Source organism: Aegilops tauschii, chromosome 3, assembly GCF_002575655.3.
Source record: "Aegilops tauschii subsp. strangulata cultivar AL8/78 chromosome 3, Aet v6.0, whole genome shotgun sequence".
Taxonomy (NCBI): Eukaryota; Viridiplantae; Streptophyta; class Magnoliopsida; order Poales; family Poaceae; genus Aegilops; species Aegilops tauschii.
In genome coordinates this window covers 184,655,895-184,670,359 of record NC_053037.3, presented here as the reverse complement: position 1 = coordinate 184,670,359, position 14,465 = coordinate 184,655,895, and the positions used below count along the sequence as shown (strand labels likewise).

Here is a 14,465-nt window from a genome sequence, read left to right as displayed (position 1 = left end):
CCATAGCATGTGGACACCCTAGAGATTTTTCTAAAATATGCAGGTTGTACTGCTAATGAAAGATTATCAAATATTTAATTGTGTTTCCCTGAGAGCTCATTCAAGCCAGGAACTATGAACGAGATTGATATAAGGAATGCTACACAGGGAACTAGTGTATACTTCATGTGCTGTGACTGTGGCAACGTTGCACTATTATTTCTAAATAATAGAGCGGATGTTGTGAAACAAAATCCTTACTGCCGCTGCTATTGATTATCAAAGACCAAAGAATTGAAGAAAATAGGAGTCTAGAATTGCACAAGTTGGTATGAGTCCGTGGTAACTAGAATAATATGAACATGTTAACAGTAAATAATGCTGAATTAGTTTGACTTCAAAACTGAGGTTATCAGCTCTTTCTTTGCGGAAGGAGTGAAAAGTACCATTTCTATCTTCACATTTCGTATTTCCTTTCTTGCTATGTCAACATCTGTCGCCTGACCTTGAAATCGACCAATTGGCTGCACATTGCAGGTCAGAAGAGTAAGACAATCTGGCCTCATATTTATAAATAAGAATAAAGATCTTGTACACAGCTAAGTGTGTTAACAAAAGAAGTATCGGCATGTTTTTTGGTGCCCAAGTAAACTAACCCAAGATTTAGCTATCAATTTTTTTTAGAAGGGCTATCGAAAAATTTGGTCGGACATGCTTTGGCCAACATTGGCAAGAAAATGCATTGGAATCCGATGAAGGGGCATGTGCACTCCAACACGGCAGAGAATGGCAATATCCATACCCTGTGTGCATGGACGTACCACAATCTAAGAAGAAGGATATAATACGATATTCTGCCATCATCATCTAACTACTCGTGTGCAGTATAACCATCCAAGATACAAATTAATATGTTATCTCTATCAACAAAAGGAACAGAAATAACCTGCTTCATCATTATCGTCGATGATGGAAGTGCGGCACGGTTACCTTTAGCACCAGCAGCCAAGAGTAAAGCAGCTTCTCCCCATGCATTGCCAATACAGAGTGTGAAAATTGGAATTTTGACATACCTGCATTTAGTGAATACATATAAGATGGCATTGCAGAAGTATTGCTGGAATTGCTAGGATACATGCATATCTTTAGACATGATTAAGAACTGAGAATATCTTTCTGGATGAGGGAACAAGGCATTGACAATGGCTCTTAAAATAATGGAAGTCTTGAAAAACAGTTAGCAATAGCATAGTGCAGCTAGTAAAACCTTGCACGCAAAAGACCTTTTTGATCCAAAGAATTTTCATAGAAAATTTAGAGAATCCTAATCCTTAAGAAATTTTCCTATGCTCGTTCGATTTGTAGGATTGTAATCCATATGGATTTCTCGATGGGCTTTCTCCACTCTATTTCATAGGAAAATTTCTGTTGACTCATACAGCTTGGAAAAAATCTTATGACAAATAGGCAAGATGCCCGGTCAAAAAAAAAAAACTTAAGCAAGATGCATTCAATTGCAATCATATGGTTTTCCTACTCCTGCGTCTATGGAATTCTACAGATTAAAAAGGCCCTACCAATTGATGGATAAAACACTAATTGGACTATTCTACTATGTAACCTTAGAGAGCATGCAGTCAAACTTTCCTAACTTGGGGCAACCCGGTGCACGTAGCTCCCGCTTGCGCAGGGTCCGGGGAAGGGTCCGACCACTTTGGGTCTTTTGTATGCAGCCTTTCCCTACATTTCTACAAAGGCTGTTTTCAGGACTCGAACCCGTGACCTCATGGTCACAAGGCAACAGTTTCACCGATGCACCAACACAACTTTCCTAACTTTGAAGAACAAAATATGTAAATTATTGAGATTGTCGATATGAAAATAGTAACAGTATATTCACCATATTGAATCTCCCACACAAAAAATAACCATATTAAATGTGCCTGTGATAATATTCTTATAGCCTTTTAGAAACATTTCCATATAAATCAGTCGCCAAGGATGCGTCTTGGAGGTCGTCGTGTGTCCAAATCATTATATATTTGTGAAGCAGGGGAGTGCTGGTAACTTGGCATAGCTTTGGCATGCACAGAGCCACAGATCATAACAATGGCTGAATATGTATGCACAGTTTGTCCCAAACAATTACCCTACATTAATAATCACGCAGAATGGGAGAAGTGAGCTAGTATTTGGTCCAAGAAAGATAGTGTTGGTCCATAACACAGTTCAAGTTGATCAGAGGGGAATTGGGTGCAATTGATGAGTTAGAAACAAGGAGTTGGGGGTTGTGACTTGATTAAGGTCTTAGGGGAGAGATAGTGTGATCATGCGCTAGTTAAGAGGGAGCATCAAGTGCCGTCTTATCCTCTCTTCTATGTCAACTCTAGGCTCTTGCACACTAGGGGTCAAGGTTAGATTATTTGGGGCTTGTTCCACCAGACACCAGTGACAACCAGTCCTCCACATCGAACAACCCTGCAGAGAACATGGGCAGAAATATGGAAGTGACGAAGATGAGGGTAAACTATGTGGGAAATAATCATAACGCTCTTCTACACTATGTTTTAACACTCCTATAAAATGTTCTTCATGAATAGTAAAGGACATTTGTGAGTAAGCCGAGCCAGACGCAGTTGTCGTTCCCCCACTGGCTCGAAAAAAGGGGACAAGTTGGAGAAATATTATTGTTGTTTGATGAAGGTTTGAATACAACAAATCTGCATGTGTTCACATCTGATATCATTTATTGCACGACACAGCGTAGAAAAAGTCCACCTGACTAATGGTTATAAAGGCAATGGCAAAATTGCTCTAGACTTCGTCTACAGTAACAGTAAGCTCATATTTGTGACTATCAATCATTCTATATGTAACCTAAAGGGCGATGGTTCCAAATTTTACCAATAAAATGCAATTAATGAGGTCCTGCAGTATTCATACCTTTAGCTTGTCAAAAACAACATTTGCACATTTCATATGAAGAAAAAACTAGCAGCTAGTATAGAAGTCATGATCGGTTAAAAAAGCACACAAAGCAACAACAAGAGGGATGCAATCTAGAGGAATTAGTTACAGAAAAAGGTACTCTCTCCGATCCAAAATAAGTGCCTTTGTTTTAGTTCAAACGAAAACCACGACACTTATTTTGGAACAAAGGGAGTACATGCGTAAAAAGAGGTGAGCATGGTGAAGAACGTAGGCAGGAATTGACCTCATAGCATCATATACAGCAAAAGCTTCCGTCTCGTAACCCAATTTCTCGCCATTCTAAATAAGGAGATAAATGTATTAGTGCAATCTGAAGACCTAAAATAGAACAAAATTCTGGTAGTACATTGGAGATTATCGAGTTGTTACAGATAATGTGCTGCAAGAAAAAAGAGAGCTTAACAAACTGTAGGTGAAAGATATAAGCAAATTTTCATTTTCTAGATCATTATAACTTCCGAAGTCTGACCTCTCTATGATCAATTTCAACAAAATATGCATAACTGCATGCTATCTGAATCATCCAATGACTAGTAAAAAAAGTTGAACGGGCTAACATATTATGCTAATCGGGTATTAAAGATCCACATACTCCACAGGCTACCCTCAATTGAGGTGCATTTCATACCTAATCAATAGCTGTCAAGGCTAGAAGGAGATTTTGGAGACACGCTCATTTCTGTAGCAACAACCATATGTAGCAATAGGTGGAGCAGAAGCACCGACCTTGGTAGTGCCGGTGGAGTTGATGTACATGTAGATGGGCTTCTCCGCGTCCTCGTACTGAAGGTAGAGGAACTCGGCGAGCATGAGCTCCGTCACCGACGGCACGAGGCACATCCCCAGGTACACGATCCTGTTCTTGTAAAGGAATGAGGCCAAATCCGGCGGCGGCTGCTCAAACGCTGTTCCCCTCAGGAACGGGATAACCTGCCAAGCAAGAAGACGGTAATCAGTTTACCCAGCTGGATGAGCCATGGCGCAGATTCAGCCAGGAAGCAGCGATCAAGTGCAGCTCCTCGTACCATCGCGACGACATCCCTGGTGCCGCGGCCACCGGCGGGGTCCGGGTGGGGGGTCAGGAAGCGCTGCTTGGGGGTGGCGGCGACGAAGGCGGGGGAGGCGGCGAGCGCGCGCGGACGGGCGGCGAGGCGGAGGCGGGAGGAGGGGGAGGAGGGGAGGGCGGTGGGAGGGGAGAAGAGGGCGCGGGCGTCGAGGGCGGCGACCGCCTCCATGGCGTGGCAGTTCGGGGGAGCGAGCTGAGCTGAGCTGAGGAGGAGCGGATAAGCCCCGGCAGTCGGGGGTTTGGTTCGGGCCGACGGCTACACTGGGCATGGAGAAAATCGGCTATTTGCCACTATGAACATGCGGCTTCGCAAAAATGCCATTCTTTTTTTTTTAAGTACAATGGTGTATCATATTTTTATAGAAGATAAGATATATGTATAAAAAGTTTGTCCTAATGCGAACAAAAGGCCAAATGCGAACATACACAGACACCTAGGAGCCTATAAGCTAACTTTTCACAAAACGGTGTATCATACCATTTTCGTTGACACTCTTAATATGTGCTTTGCGAGTAGAGTATCATGCCATTTCCTCCCTTTTATTCGGTTTTCTTTTATTTTATTTCATTTACACGCACATGAAAGGACTAGACTACCCCTGGCTTGTCCAACTTTATCTATTTCTGTTGCTTGGTGTGGTAGAAATGCTTCGCTCTCGCCACCGTAGCTCATCCACGCCTTCGCGCGCCTTCGAAGCTCGCCATTGCTTGCTCGCTCACGCTTGCGTCCGGCCAAAGCTCTCCTTTGCCTGCCCACCATGGTAACGCGCAGCACAGCCACACCTGCGCCTGCTGTCGCAGCTCGCCCACGCCTAAGCTCACCGTTATAGCTCTCAAGCGACGTGCTGGAGGAGTGGCGGAGGCGGCGACCAACAGCAACACCAGTGTCCAGTGGCACGACGGGCGGCGGCAGCTGGACCCTTTTGGAGGTTCTGGGAGGAAGGAGGAGAAGATGTTTAGATGTGTGCTGGTGCTGAAGATGGATTGCAATTCACACTTGTTCACGGATTGTAATTTTGGCAATTACATCAAGAATAGCAGTCATGTTTAATTTCACATGCAGTATAAGTTTGCTGAATTCGCGGTAGCTTATTCCAACACCAAGGGATGGAGTTAGCTGGAAGTGGCAAAAACCATTATTATCACACCTCCAAAATAAATTACTAGAGCAAACAGGAATGAAGAGTAAACGTTCATTGACTCATTTTCATATGGAATATGCAGGGGAATGAAGGAATACTTTGTCACTATTTCAGATCTTCCAACCCAGTCACTTCATGTTGCATAAACAGTGGATATTGTCTTAGTACAATTAAGTAGCAGCTCATAATTATTTTCCAGATTTCTAAGATTCCTTGCAGCAGACCAAGCTCGCGTGTAGAGTTGAAAGGATTGATACGGTCGACTATGGGGGGGGGGGGTGTGTGAATAAGAGACTACAAATTTTAATCTTTCTTGTCAATTTTAAGGTTTAGCGGATAAATAAGGTTCACTAAATGTGCAACTAGGTGATCACAACCTATATGACAAGCAAGCTTAAAGCTAAATATGCTAGGCAACAAACTAATTAGCAAGCCAACAAGCAAACAAAGCAAAGTAAAGTGCCGGAAATGATTAACCACAAGTGAGACAAGTGAGACGAGGACGTGAATTTTATCCCAAAGTTCACTCTTCCTTGGGGAAGAGCTACTCTTCATTTAGAGCGGTGCCAGAGCCAAAGCTTGTGGAACGCCACCAAAGGCTCACTGTAATATCTAGTCACCCCCAACGGATGAGCCTTGAATCACTCGGGATTGGTCTTGAAGGCGGCCACCACACATATACAAACTTCTCTGGAGCACACCACAAGTAAGGAAGCTTCTGGAGGAACCTCTAACAGCCTACGAGCATAACCTCCAAGAGTAACAGGTCAATGGTGGAAGAATATTGCGGGGAACGCGATTTGGTTTGTTCAAAGTGTAGACCGTGTCTTGCTCTCCAAATTCCCAAAGTTTCAACAAGTTTGGGTGGGGGGTTGAGAGTATTGAGCAAAATGGAGTGTAGCAATGGTGGAGTCCAACAAGACATTAGGGTTAGGGATGAAGGAGGAAGAAGGGGGCTTTTATAGTGTTCTTGGCTGGGTGTGGGTTTCTGCCCGTTGGACCCGGGCGCACGGGCTAAGTCAGCCCCGTGCGCACAGGGCACTCAGGGAGTTACGCAGCACCTCGTACGCACGGGGATTAAAAGACCCCGTGTGCACGGGGTACCCAGAAAGTTACGCAGTACCCCATGCGCACGGGGGTCAAAAGACCCCATGCGCACGGGGTATACAGAACATTTTTGTTGCAACTTTCTGGATACCACAACCAGCACACTAATGGATATATGGTGGTAGGAGTAGAAAGGCTGGTGTATATGGTTTTAAAGATGGCATTCCCACATGACATAAATCCACAATGACCCCTCTTAGTAGTATGTTTTTTCCTACGACACAAATCGAACCAAGCGAAAACCTTCGAGTCGCCGGTAAACCACGCCTTTGATCTTTTGAATTGGGGGGGGAGGGGTCGCATACCTCCATCAAGGAAACTTGGAACCACTATCCCGAGATAAACTTTAGCAACTGATATTAGTTTCACTGACCATATTGTCATCACACCAAAATATAATTTAAGTAACACTTGCACTTTCAGTCTCCCCCTTTTTGGTGCATTGATGACAACATAGTTAGGACATGGCATCAAAGATAATTCTTGAGCAAATAGCCATGCGACAATGGTTGATTGCAGGAGTTCCCCCTATATGTGTGCAAGGAAAAAAGATATGCCTGAGTATGCATCAAACACACACATATGAGGCTCCCCCTAGATCAATATTGTCAAGGCATGTGATCCACAAAATAAACCTAAATGGTGCCTAGGTCACATGCAGAAGTGTGGTGAGCAAGTAGAGTGAGACAACATAATAATAGCGCGATCATATAACACAAGATAGACCAAGCATAAGCATAGATATGATCCATAAGATAAATAGTCTCACGAACTAATAAAAAGTAGCTCACAACCACACCACTGAAAGCAAATAAGAGTATCTTGATACGTCTCCAGCGTATCTACTTTTCCTAACGCATTTCCTCTTGTTTTGGACTCTAATTTGCATGATTTGAATGAAACTAACCTCGGACTGACGCTGTTTTCAGAAGAACTACCATGGTGTTGTTTTTGTGCAGAAATAAAAGTTCTCGGAATGGAACAAAACTTTGCGAGGATTTTTATATCAATAATAAGAATTTCTGGAGCCAACACCTGCCGGAGAGGGGCACCTGGGTGGGCACAACCCACCAGGGCGCGCCCCTTTCTCCTGGCGCGCCTAGGTGGGTTGTCCCCACCTGGTGGCCCCGCAGACCCTAATTCCAACGCTATAAAATCCTATTTTTGGAGAAAAAAATCAAGGGGAAAGAATTATCGCAATCCACGAGACGGAGCCGCCGCCAAGCCTTGTTCTTCCTCGGGAGGGTAGATCTGGAGTCCGTTTGGGGCTCCGGAGAGGGGGATCTTCGTTCTTCATCATCACCAACCCTTCTCCATCGCCAATTCCATGATGCTCCCCACCGGGAGTGAGTAATTCCTTCGTAGGCTCGCTGGTCGGTGAGGAGTTGGATGAGATTCATCATGTGATCGAGTTAGATTTGTTAGGGCTTGATCCCTAGTATCCACTATGTTCTTAGATTGATGTTGCCATGACTTTGCTATGCTTAATGCTTGTCACTTTGGGCCCGGGTCCCATGAAGTCAGATCTGAACCGTTTATGTTATCATCATTATATCCATGTTTGAGATCCGATCTTGCAAGTTATAGTCACCTACTACGTGTTATGATCCGGCAACCCCGGAGTGACAACAACCGGGCCCACTCCCGGTGATGATCGTAGTTTGAGGAGTTCATGTATTCACTATGTGTTAAGGCCTTAATATCCCTTAGTTTCCAGTATGGATCTCGCTGCCACGGGAGGGTAGGACAAAAGATGTCATGCAAGTTCTTTCAATAAAGCACGTATGACTATTTACGGAATACATGCCTACATTATATCGATGAACTGGAGCTAGTGCCGTATCGCGCTAGGTTATAACTTTCTCATGATGAATATCATCCAACAAGTCACCGATCCAATGCCTACGAATTTATCCTATATTGTTTTCGTTAAGTTACTACTGCTACTGTCACTGTAACACTTGCTACAAAATTACTGCTATCACTGTTACCGTTACTGTTACTGTTACTGCTGTCACTACTATCAAAACTATCATATTACTTTGCTACTAATTACTTGCTACAGATAATTAATCTCTAGGTGTGGTTGAATTGACAACTCAGCTGCTAATACCTTCAAATATTCTTTGGCTCCCCTTGTGTCGAATCTATAAATTTGGGTTGAATACTCTACCCTCGAAAACTGTTGCGATCCCCTATACTTGTGGGTGATCAAGACCTTTTTCTGGCACCGTTGCCGGGGAGCATAGCTATATTTGTTGAGTCACTTGGGATTATTATCATATTATCACTATGAAGAATCTGAAGGATGCTAAGACTAAGATATTTCCCTCAAGGACGAGGGGAGGTAAGGAACTGCCATCCAGTTCTGCTTTAGATTCACCTTCTGTTATGAGTAAACTTGCAACACCACCACATGCTATTAATTCTGATATGTCACAAGTTATTGATGATGCTACTTCTGCTATGGATAATGCTTATGATGATGCTAGTACCTTGCTTGATAATGATGATGTGCCACTTGGTGATTTTCTTGATGCACAAATCGCCAGAGTAATACAACATGATGTTGTTGAATCTGACGATGAGCTTGAAACTGAATCTCCTGAAACACCTGCTAGAACTAGCCTTCCTAGATATTAATTGCCTAAGGTACCGGAAGGTTATGTTATGAATGAAGAGACAACTAGAGATATACTTGCTTGTAAGGATAGCAATGATCTAGAGAAATTATTATGCAAGCATAAAGAAAAATCTCCGAAGAATGAAATGTGATTCTAAGTTTGCTACTTCACCTATCTTTATTGATGATAAGGATTATGAATTCTCTGTCGACCCAGAGTTAATTACTTTGGTTGAATCTGATCCTTTCCATGGCTATGAAACTGGAACTGTTGTGGCACATCTTACTAAGTTGAATGATATAGCCACCCTTTTTACTCATGATGAGAAAAACTTGCTATTACTTTATTCTCAAATTATTTCCGTTCTCATTAAAGGGTGATGCTAAAGCTTGGTACAATACTCTTGTTCCTGGTTGTGTGCGTAGTCCCCAAGATATGATTTATTACTTCTTTGAAAAATATTTTCCTGCTCATAAGAAACAAGCTGCCTTACAGGAAATATTTAACTTTGTGAAAACTAAAGAAGAGAGTCTCCCACAAGCTTGGGGGAGGCTTTGCTAGTTACTTAATGATTTGCCTGATCATCCTCTTAAGAAAAATGAAATACTTGATATCTTCTATAATGGACTAACCGACGCTTCTAGGGATTTCCTAGATAGTTGTGGTGGTTGTGTTTTCAGGGAACGCACTGTTGGACAAGCTGAAGAATTATTGAATAACATATTGAAAAATTATGATGATTGGACTCTTCCTGAACCACCGGCTAAACCCACTCCGAAGAAGAGGGGTATATTATATCTCTGTCCTGAAGATATGCAAGAGGCGAAGAAATCTATGAAGGAAAAAGGTATTAAACCTGAAGATGTTAAAAATTTACCTCCTATTGAAGAAATACATGGGCTTAATACACCACCACTGCCTAAGGTGGTAGAGGTAAATTCTCTTATGAAGTTCAATGATAATGACAATCCTCACAATATGCATCCTAGTCAATGCCTTTATGAGTCTGAAAACTATATTAGAAAACAAGATCACTTCAATGCAAATGTTATGAAACAATTGAAATATAATTCTGATATGATTTCTCGCTTGAGTGACTTGTTATTTAGAATATCAAATGATGTTAGAGGTGTTGGAAAACATGCTTCTATGGTTCAAACCCAGTTAGAACAAGTTGCTAAATCACAAAGAGAATTGCTTGATGAAACGAATCATAATATGCATGACTTTGCTGTTAGAGTTGCAACTAGAGGAGGTAAAATGACTCAGGAACCACTTTATCCTGAGGGACACCCAAAAAGAATTGAACAAGACTCACAAAGAAATAACACTAGTGCACCTAGTCCTTCTAAAAAGAAAAAGAAGAAAAATGATAGGACTTTGCATACTTCTAGTGAACCTGAAATAGAAAAACCTCCTGATAATGAAAATGAAACTTCTATCTCAGATGCTGAAACTCAATCTGGTAATGAACACTCACCTAGTGATAATGAAAAGGATAATGATGAGGTTCATGAAGACACTCAACCAAACAATGAAAAAGAACCAGATAATGATGTTGAGATAGAACCTCATGTTGATCTTGATAACCCACAACCTAAGAATAAAAGATATGATAAAAGAGACTTTGTTGCTAGAAAACACGGTAAAGAAAGAGAACCGTGGGTTCAAAAACCTATGCCTTTTCCACCCAAGTCAATTAAAAAGAAAGATGTTGAAGAATTTGAACGCTTTGCTGAAATGCCGAGGCCAGTCTTTTTGCGTACTCGCTTGACTGATATCCTTAAAATGCCTCCTTATGCAAAGTATATGAAAGACATCATCACTAATAAGAGAAAATACCGGAAGCTGAAATCTCCACTATGCTTGCTAATTATACTTTTAAAGATGGAGTACCTAAAAAATTTGGAGATCCGGGAATACCAACTATACCTTTCTCTATCAAAAAGAATTATGTGAAAACTGCTTTGTGTGATCTAGGAGCTGGTGTTAGTGTTATGCCTTTATCTTTATATAAAAGACTTGACTTGAATAAACTCACACCTACTGAAATATCTTTGCAAATGGCTGACAAATCAACTGCCATACCTATCGGTATCTGTGAGGATGTGCCCGTTGTTGTTGTAATGTTACTATCTTGATTGACTTTGTTATACTTGAGATGCCCGAGGATGACAACATGTCGATTATCCTTGGTAGACCCTTCTTGAATACTGCAGGTTCTATTATTGATTGCAATAAAAGCAAGGTCACTTTTCATATCAATGGTAATGAGCATACGGTGCACTTTCCGAAGAAACAATTCCAAGTGAATGGTATTAATGTTATCGAAAAATCTCCGACAATCACTATTGGAAGTTTTCAAATACCTCTACCTACTGTCAAAAGAAATATGAAATGCTTATTATTGGGGAAATGCATATCCCCATTGAGGTAACTTAGTGATTTACGAAAGTTCTTCGGTTTCATGCTAATCGAAAGTGGTTGTTAATAAGACCTGATCAACCTTATTAATGGATCATTTTTGAACGGTATAAAGTTGATGAATTTAGTAAGCACTACCTTCTGTCCCTACCTTTTGTTTTCTGTTTTTATTAGTTAAATAAAATAAAATGCCATGTTTTGTCTGTTTTCTGAATTTCCCGTGCAATAAAAAATGACCCAAAAATAAAAGTTCTCAGAATGCCCTGAAAATTTTATACGATTTTTTTCTGAATATTTCTGAATTTCTGGTGCAAATAATATCAGAGGGAGGTGCACCAGGTGGGCACAACCCACCTGGGCGCGCCTGGGGTCCTGGCGCACCCTGGTGGGTTGTGGTCCCCACGTGGGCCCCCTCACTTACCTCTTCATCCCACATCACCACTTACCTCCAGAAAAAAATCTCCATTGCTCTCTCTCCCGTGTTCTTACTCTCAAACCCGCGGATTTCGATCTCTTTGCTCGAAGCTCCGTTTTCGAAACTGTTTCGGGGGATTGTTGCTTGGTATGTGACTCCACCGTTTGTCCAATTAGTTTTTGTTTTAGTGGTTTATATTTTGAATAATTAGCCACTCTTGGTGCTGCTGTAGATGAGATTGCATGTTGAATTCTTAGTGTTCTAAGTAGTTTGAATGCTTGCTATGGCCTCTATGTATCCCTATGAGTAGTTGCTATCAATTTTATAAAGATTTTTTGATAAATTTTTGTCACCCCCAAATTTTTTTATTTTCAAAAACGCAGACATGAATATCTTTAGGAAGTTTGGCTCTAAGAAGAACTCCAAGGGTGTTATTGAGGAGTCTTCTGACAGTGATCTCCACCCTCGGAGGTTGGCGGAGGTACGGCCGTGCGAATGGCCGCACACTCCGTTCCTGGAAGAGGCTAGAATTCTTCTGGAGTTCACACAGTATGTTGCTAATGCCGGCCTCACCGACTTCATCGCAGATGAGTGTGACCAGCACCAAATCCTCACAAACATCTTTGTTCAGAGTTTTACTTTCCTGCCTAGAAATAATCCTCCTGAAGTGAGCTTTGATTTATATGCTGAAAACCATCAGATACCACTTACTGAATTTTGCGACATATGCATGATCCCTTCTGATGGGAGCTTGGCTGAGCTTAGACCGGCTGGGTTTGAGGACTTTTATCGCACTTTGACAGTGGGAGATGAGAGAGGGGTGTCAGCCACTACCGCTGCTAGCATACACTTTCCTGTCGTACATTATTTTGCTTTATTTGTTGCTAAGTGCTTGCTTGCCAGAAAGAAAGTAGGTGCGCTCAGCAAACCAGACTTTGCTGTTTTACGCCGAGCACTAGAGGGCGACAACACTCATAGCTTGGGAGCTATTGTGGCTCGTCGCCTCCATCTTAATAAATCCCAGGGTGAAATACATGGTGGGATTTTTGCTACTCGTTTGGCGGCTCACTTCAATGTTGAAATACGCCATCATGATTACCCTCTGACCAAGGTTTACCTAGACCGGGCAGCCATGGAACACCATAATTTTCTTGCACGAGATTATCCTAACATCCCCATTCCTTATAACCTGGTCTTTAGCGTTAAAACTCGTGATATTATTCCCCTGCCTGCACCTGTTTTGTTTGATTCTGTTGCCAGGGGCGGATATAGGATTATGCCTGCAGACATCATCGCCTACCGGAACGCTCAGGCTGCTGCAGAGGCAGCACAGGAGGAGCCTCAGCAGTGGGACGAGTGGATGCCCGCTCCTCCGCATCCCTACTACCCTCCAGGCTACTGATCGACTACCAAGTTAGGCCAAAAGCCTAAGCTTGGGGGAGTACATGTTCTCACTGACGTTATATTAATGTTCCCACATATCATTCCATTTGTCGGTGTTCACACTTTTTCATTGTATCATCCATGCTTAGATTTATTTTCTTGCTTTCTTCTTGTGTGTTTGAAAAACTTTAGAAAAAAATAGCTGTAGTAATTTACTTTCTATGCATGCTTAGTAGTAGTATTAAAAAGAAAACCCAAAAAGATTTCCTTGTTCTTCTTTTGCTTGTTGGGAGCTTTCCTATGTAAATAGTTTTTCTCGTTTTTTCTTTTCCCTTTTATTTGCTTGATGAAGAAAACCAAAAACTCCAAAAATATTTCAGTGTGTTTCTCTGTATTTCTTTTCTTTTTATTCGAGTTGTACCGAGGAGAAGACCACGATGAAAATGTTGAGTGGCTCTCATATGAATAATTGTTGAACTAATAAAGAGCACATTTTACCTTGTCTTCTCCTGTTGAATAAAATGTTTGCAGATTCCAGCTTAGTCCATGGCACTCTTGCACTATTATCATTTTCGCATCGTTCAGTCGTGCAAGTGAAAGGCAATAATGACGATATTCGATGAACTGGCCGTGGCAGAGAGAAACTGGTATGAACTCGACTTGTTCTGTTTGTGTAAATATGTTTAACCTAGTATACATGATTCAACCCATTATGATTAAACATGTTTGCAATGACAATTAGAGATTATAGTTTCTCATGCCATGCATAAGTAGCTGGGAGTTGATAATGATTTATCTTGGATATCAACATAGTGTTAAAATGATTGTGATGTAGTATGATGATATGGTATCCTCCTATGAATGTTCGAGTGGCTTGAGTTGGCACATGTTCATGCATGTAGTTGAATCAAAACCAACATAGCCTCTATGATATTTATGTTCATGGTGTTCATATCCTACTTATGCTAGTGTCCGATGTTACTTATGCATAATGCATGGTTATGATCGTTGTTGCTCTCTAGCTGGCCGCTTCTCAATCTAATTGCTAGCCTTCGCCTGTACTATGTGGGAATTCTGCTTGTACATCAAAAACCTTGAACCCAAAGTTATTCTAGATGAGTCCACCATACCTACCTATATACGGTATTACCCTGCCGTCCTAAGTAAATTTGCATGTGCCACCTCTAAAAACTTCTAAAAATTATCCTTTTCGTGTGCCTGGATCATTCATGGAACGACAAGAGGTGGTCGGTATCTTCCATGCTAAGCGGGTTATTCTCAGGTCGAGTGTTTATTCACTCGCCATCGCATGAGAAAAGGGCGGTAATAGGGAT

General features: G+C 41.7%; 1 protein-coding gene across 1 annotated transcript in view; it reads right to left on the bottom strand.

The window, feature by feature from the left end:
• The window catches only part of LOC109768101 (ATP-dependent Clp protease proteolytic subunit-related protein 4, chloroplastic), a 5,524-nt gene extending 1,157 nt beyond the window's left edge, over positions 1-4,367 (bottom strand). The window contains exons 1-5 of the mRNA XM_020326833.4: positions 3,996-4,367; positions 3,697-3,900; positions 3,194-3,249; positions 926-1,052; positions 426-503 (exon numbers count right to left, since the gene is read on the bottom strand). Coding sequence (XP_020182422.1) covers positions 426-503; positions 926-1,052; positions 3,194-3,249; positions 3,697-3,900; positions 3,996-4,205 — 675 coding nt within the window. The 5' untranslated portion in view covers positions 4,206-4,367. The remainder of the gene's footprint in view (positions 1-425; positions 504-925; positions 1,053-3,193; positions 3,250-3,696; positions 3,901-3,995) is intronic.
• Positions 4,368-14,465: the final 10,098 nt, after the last annotated feature.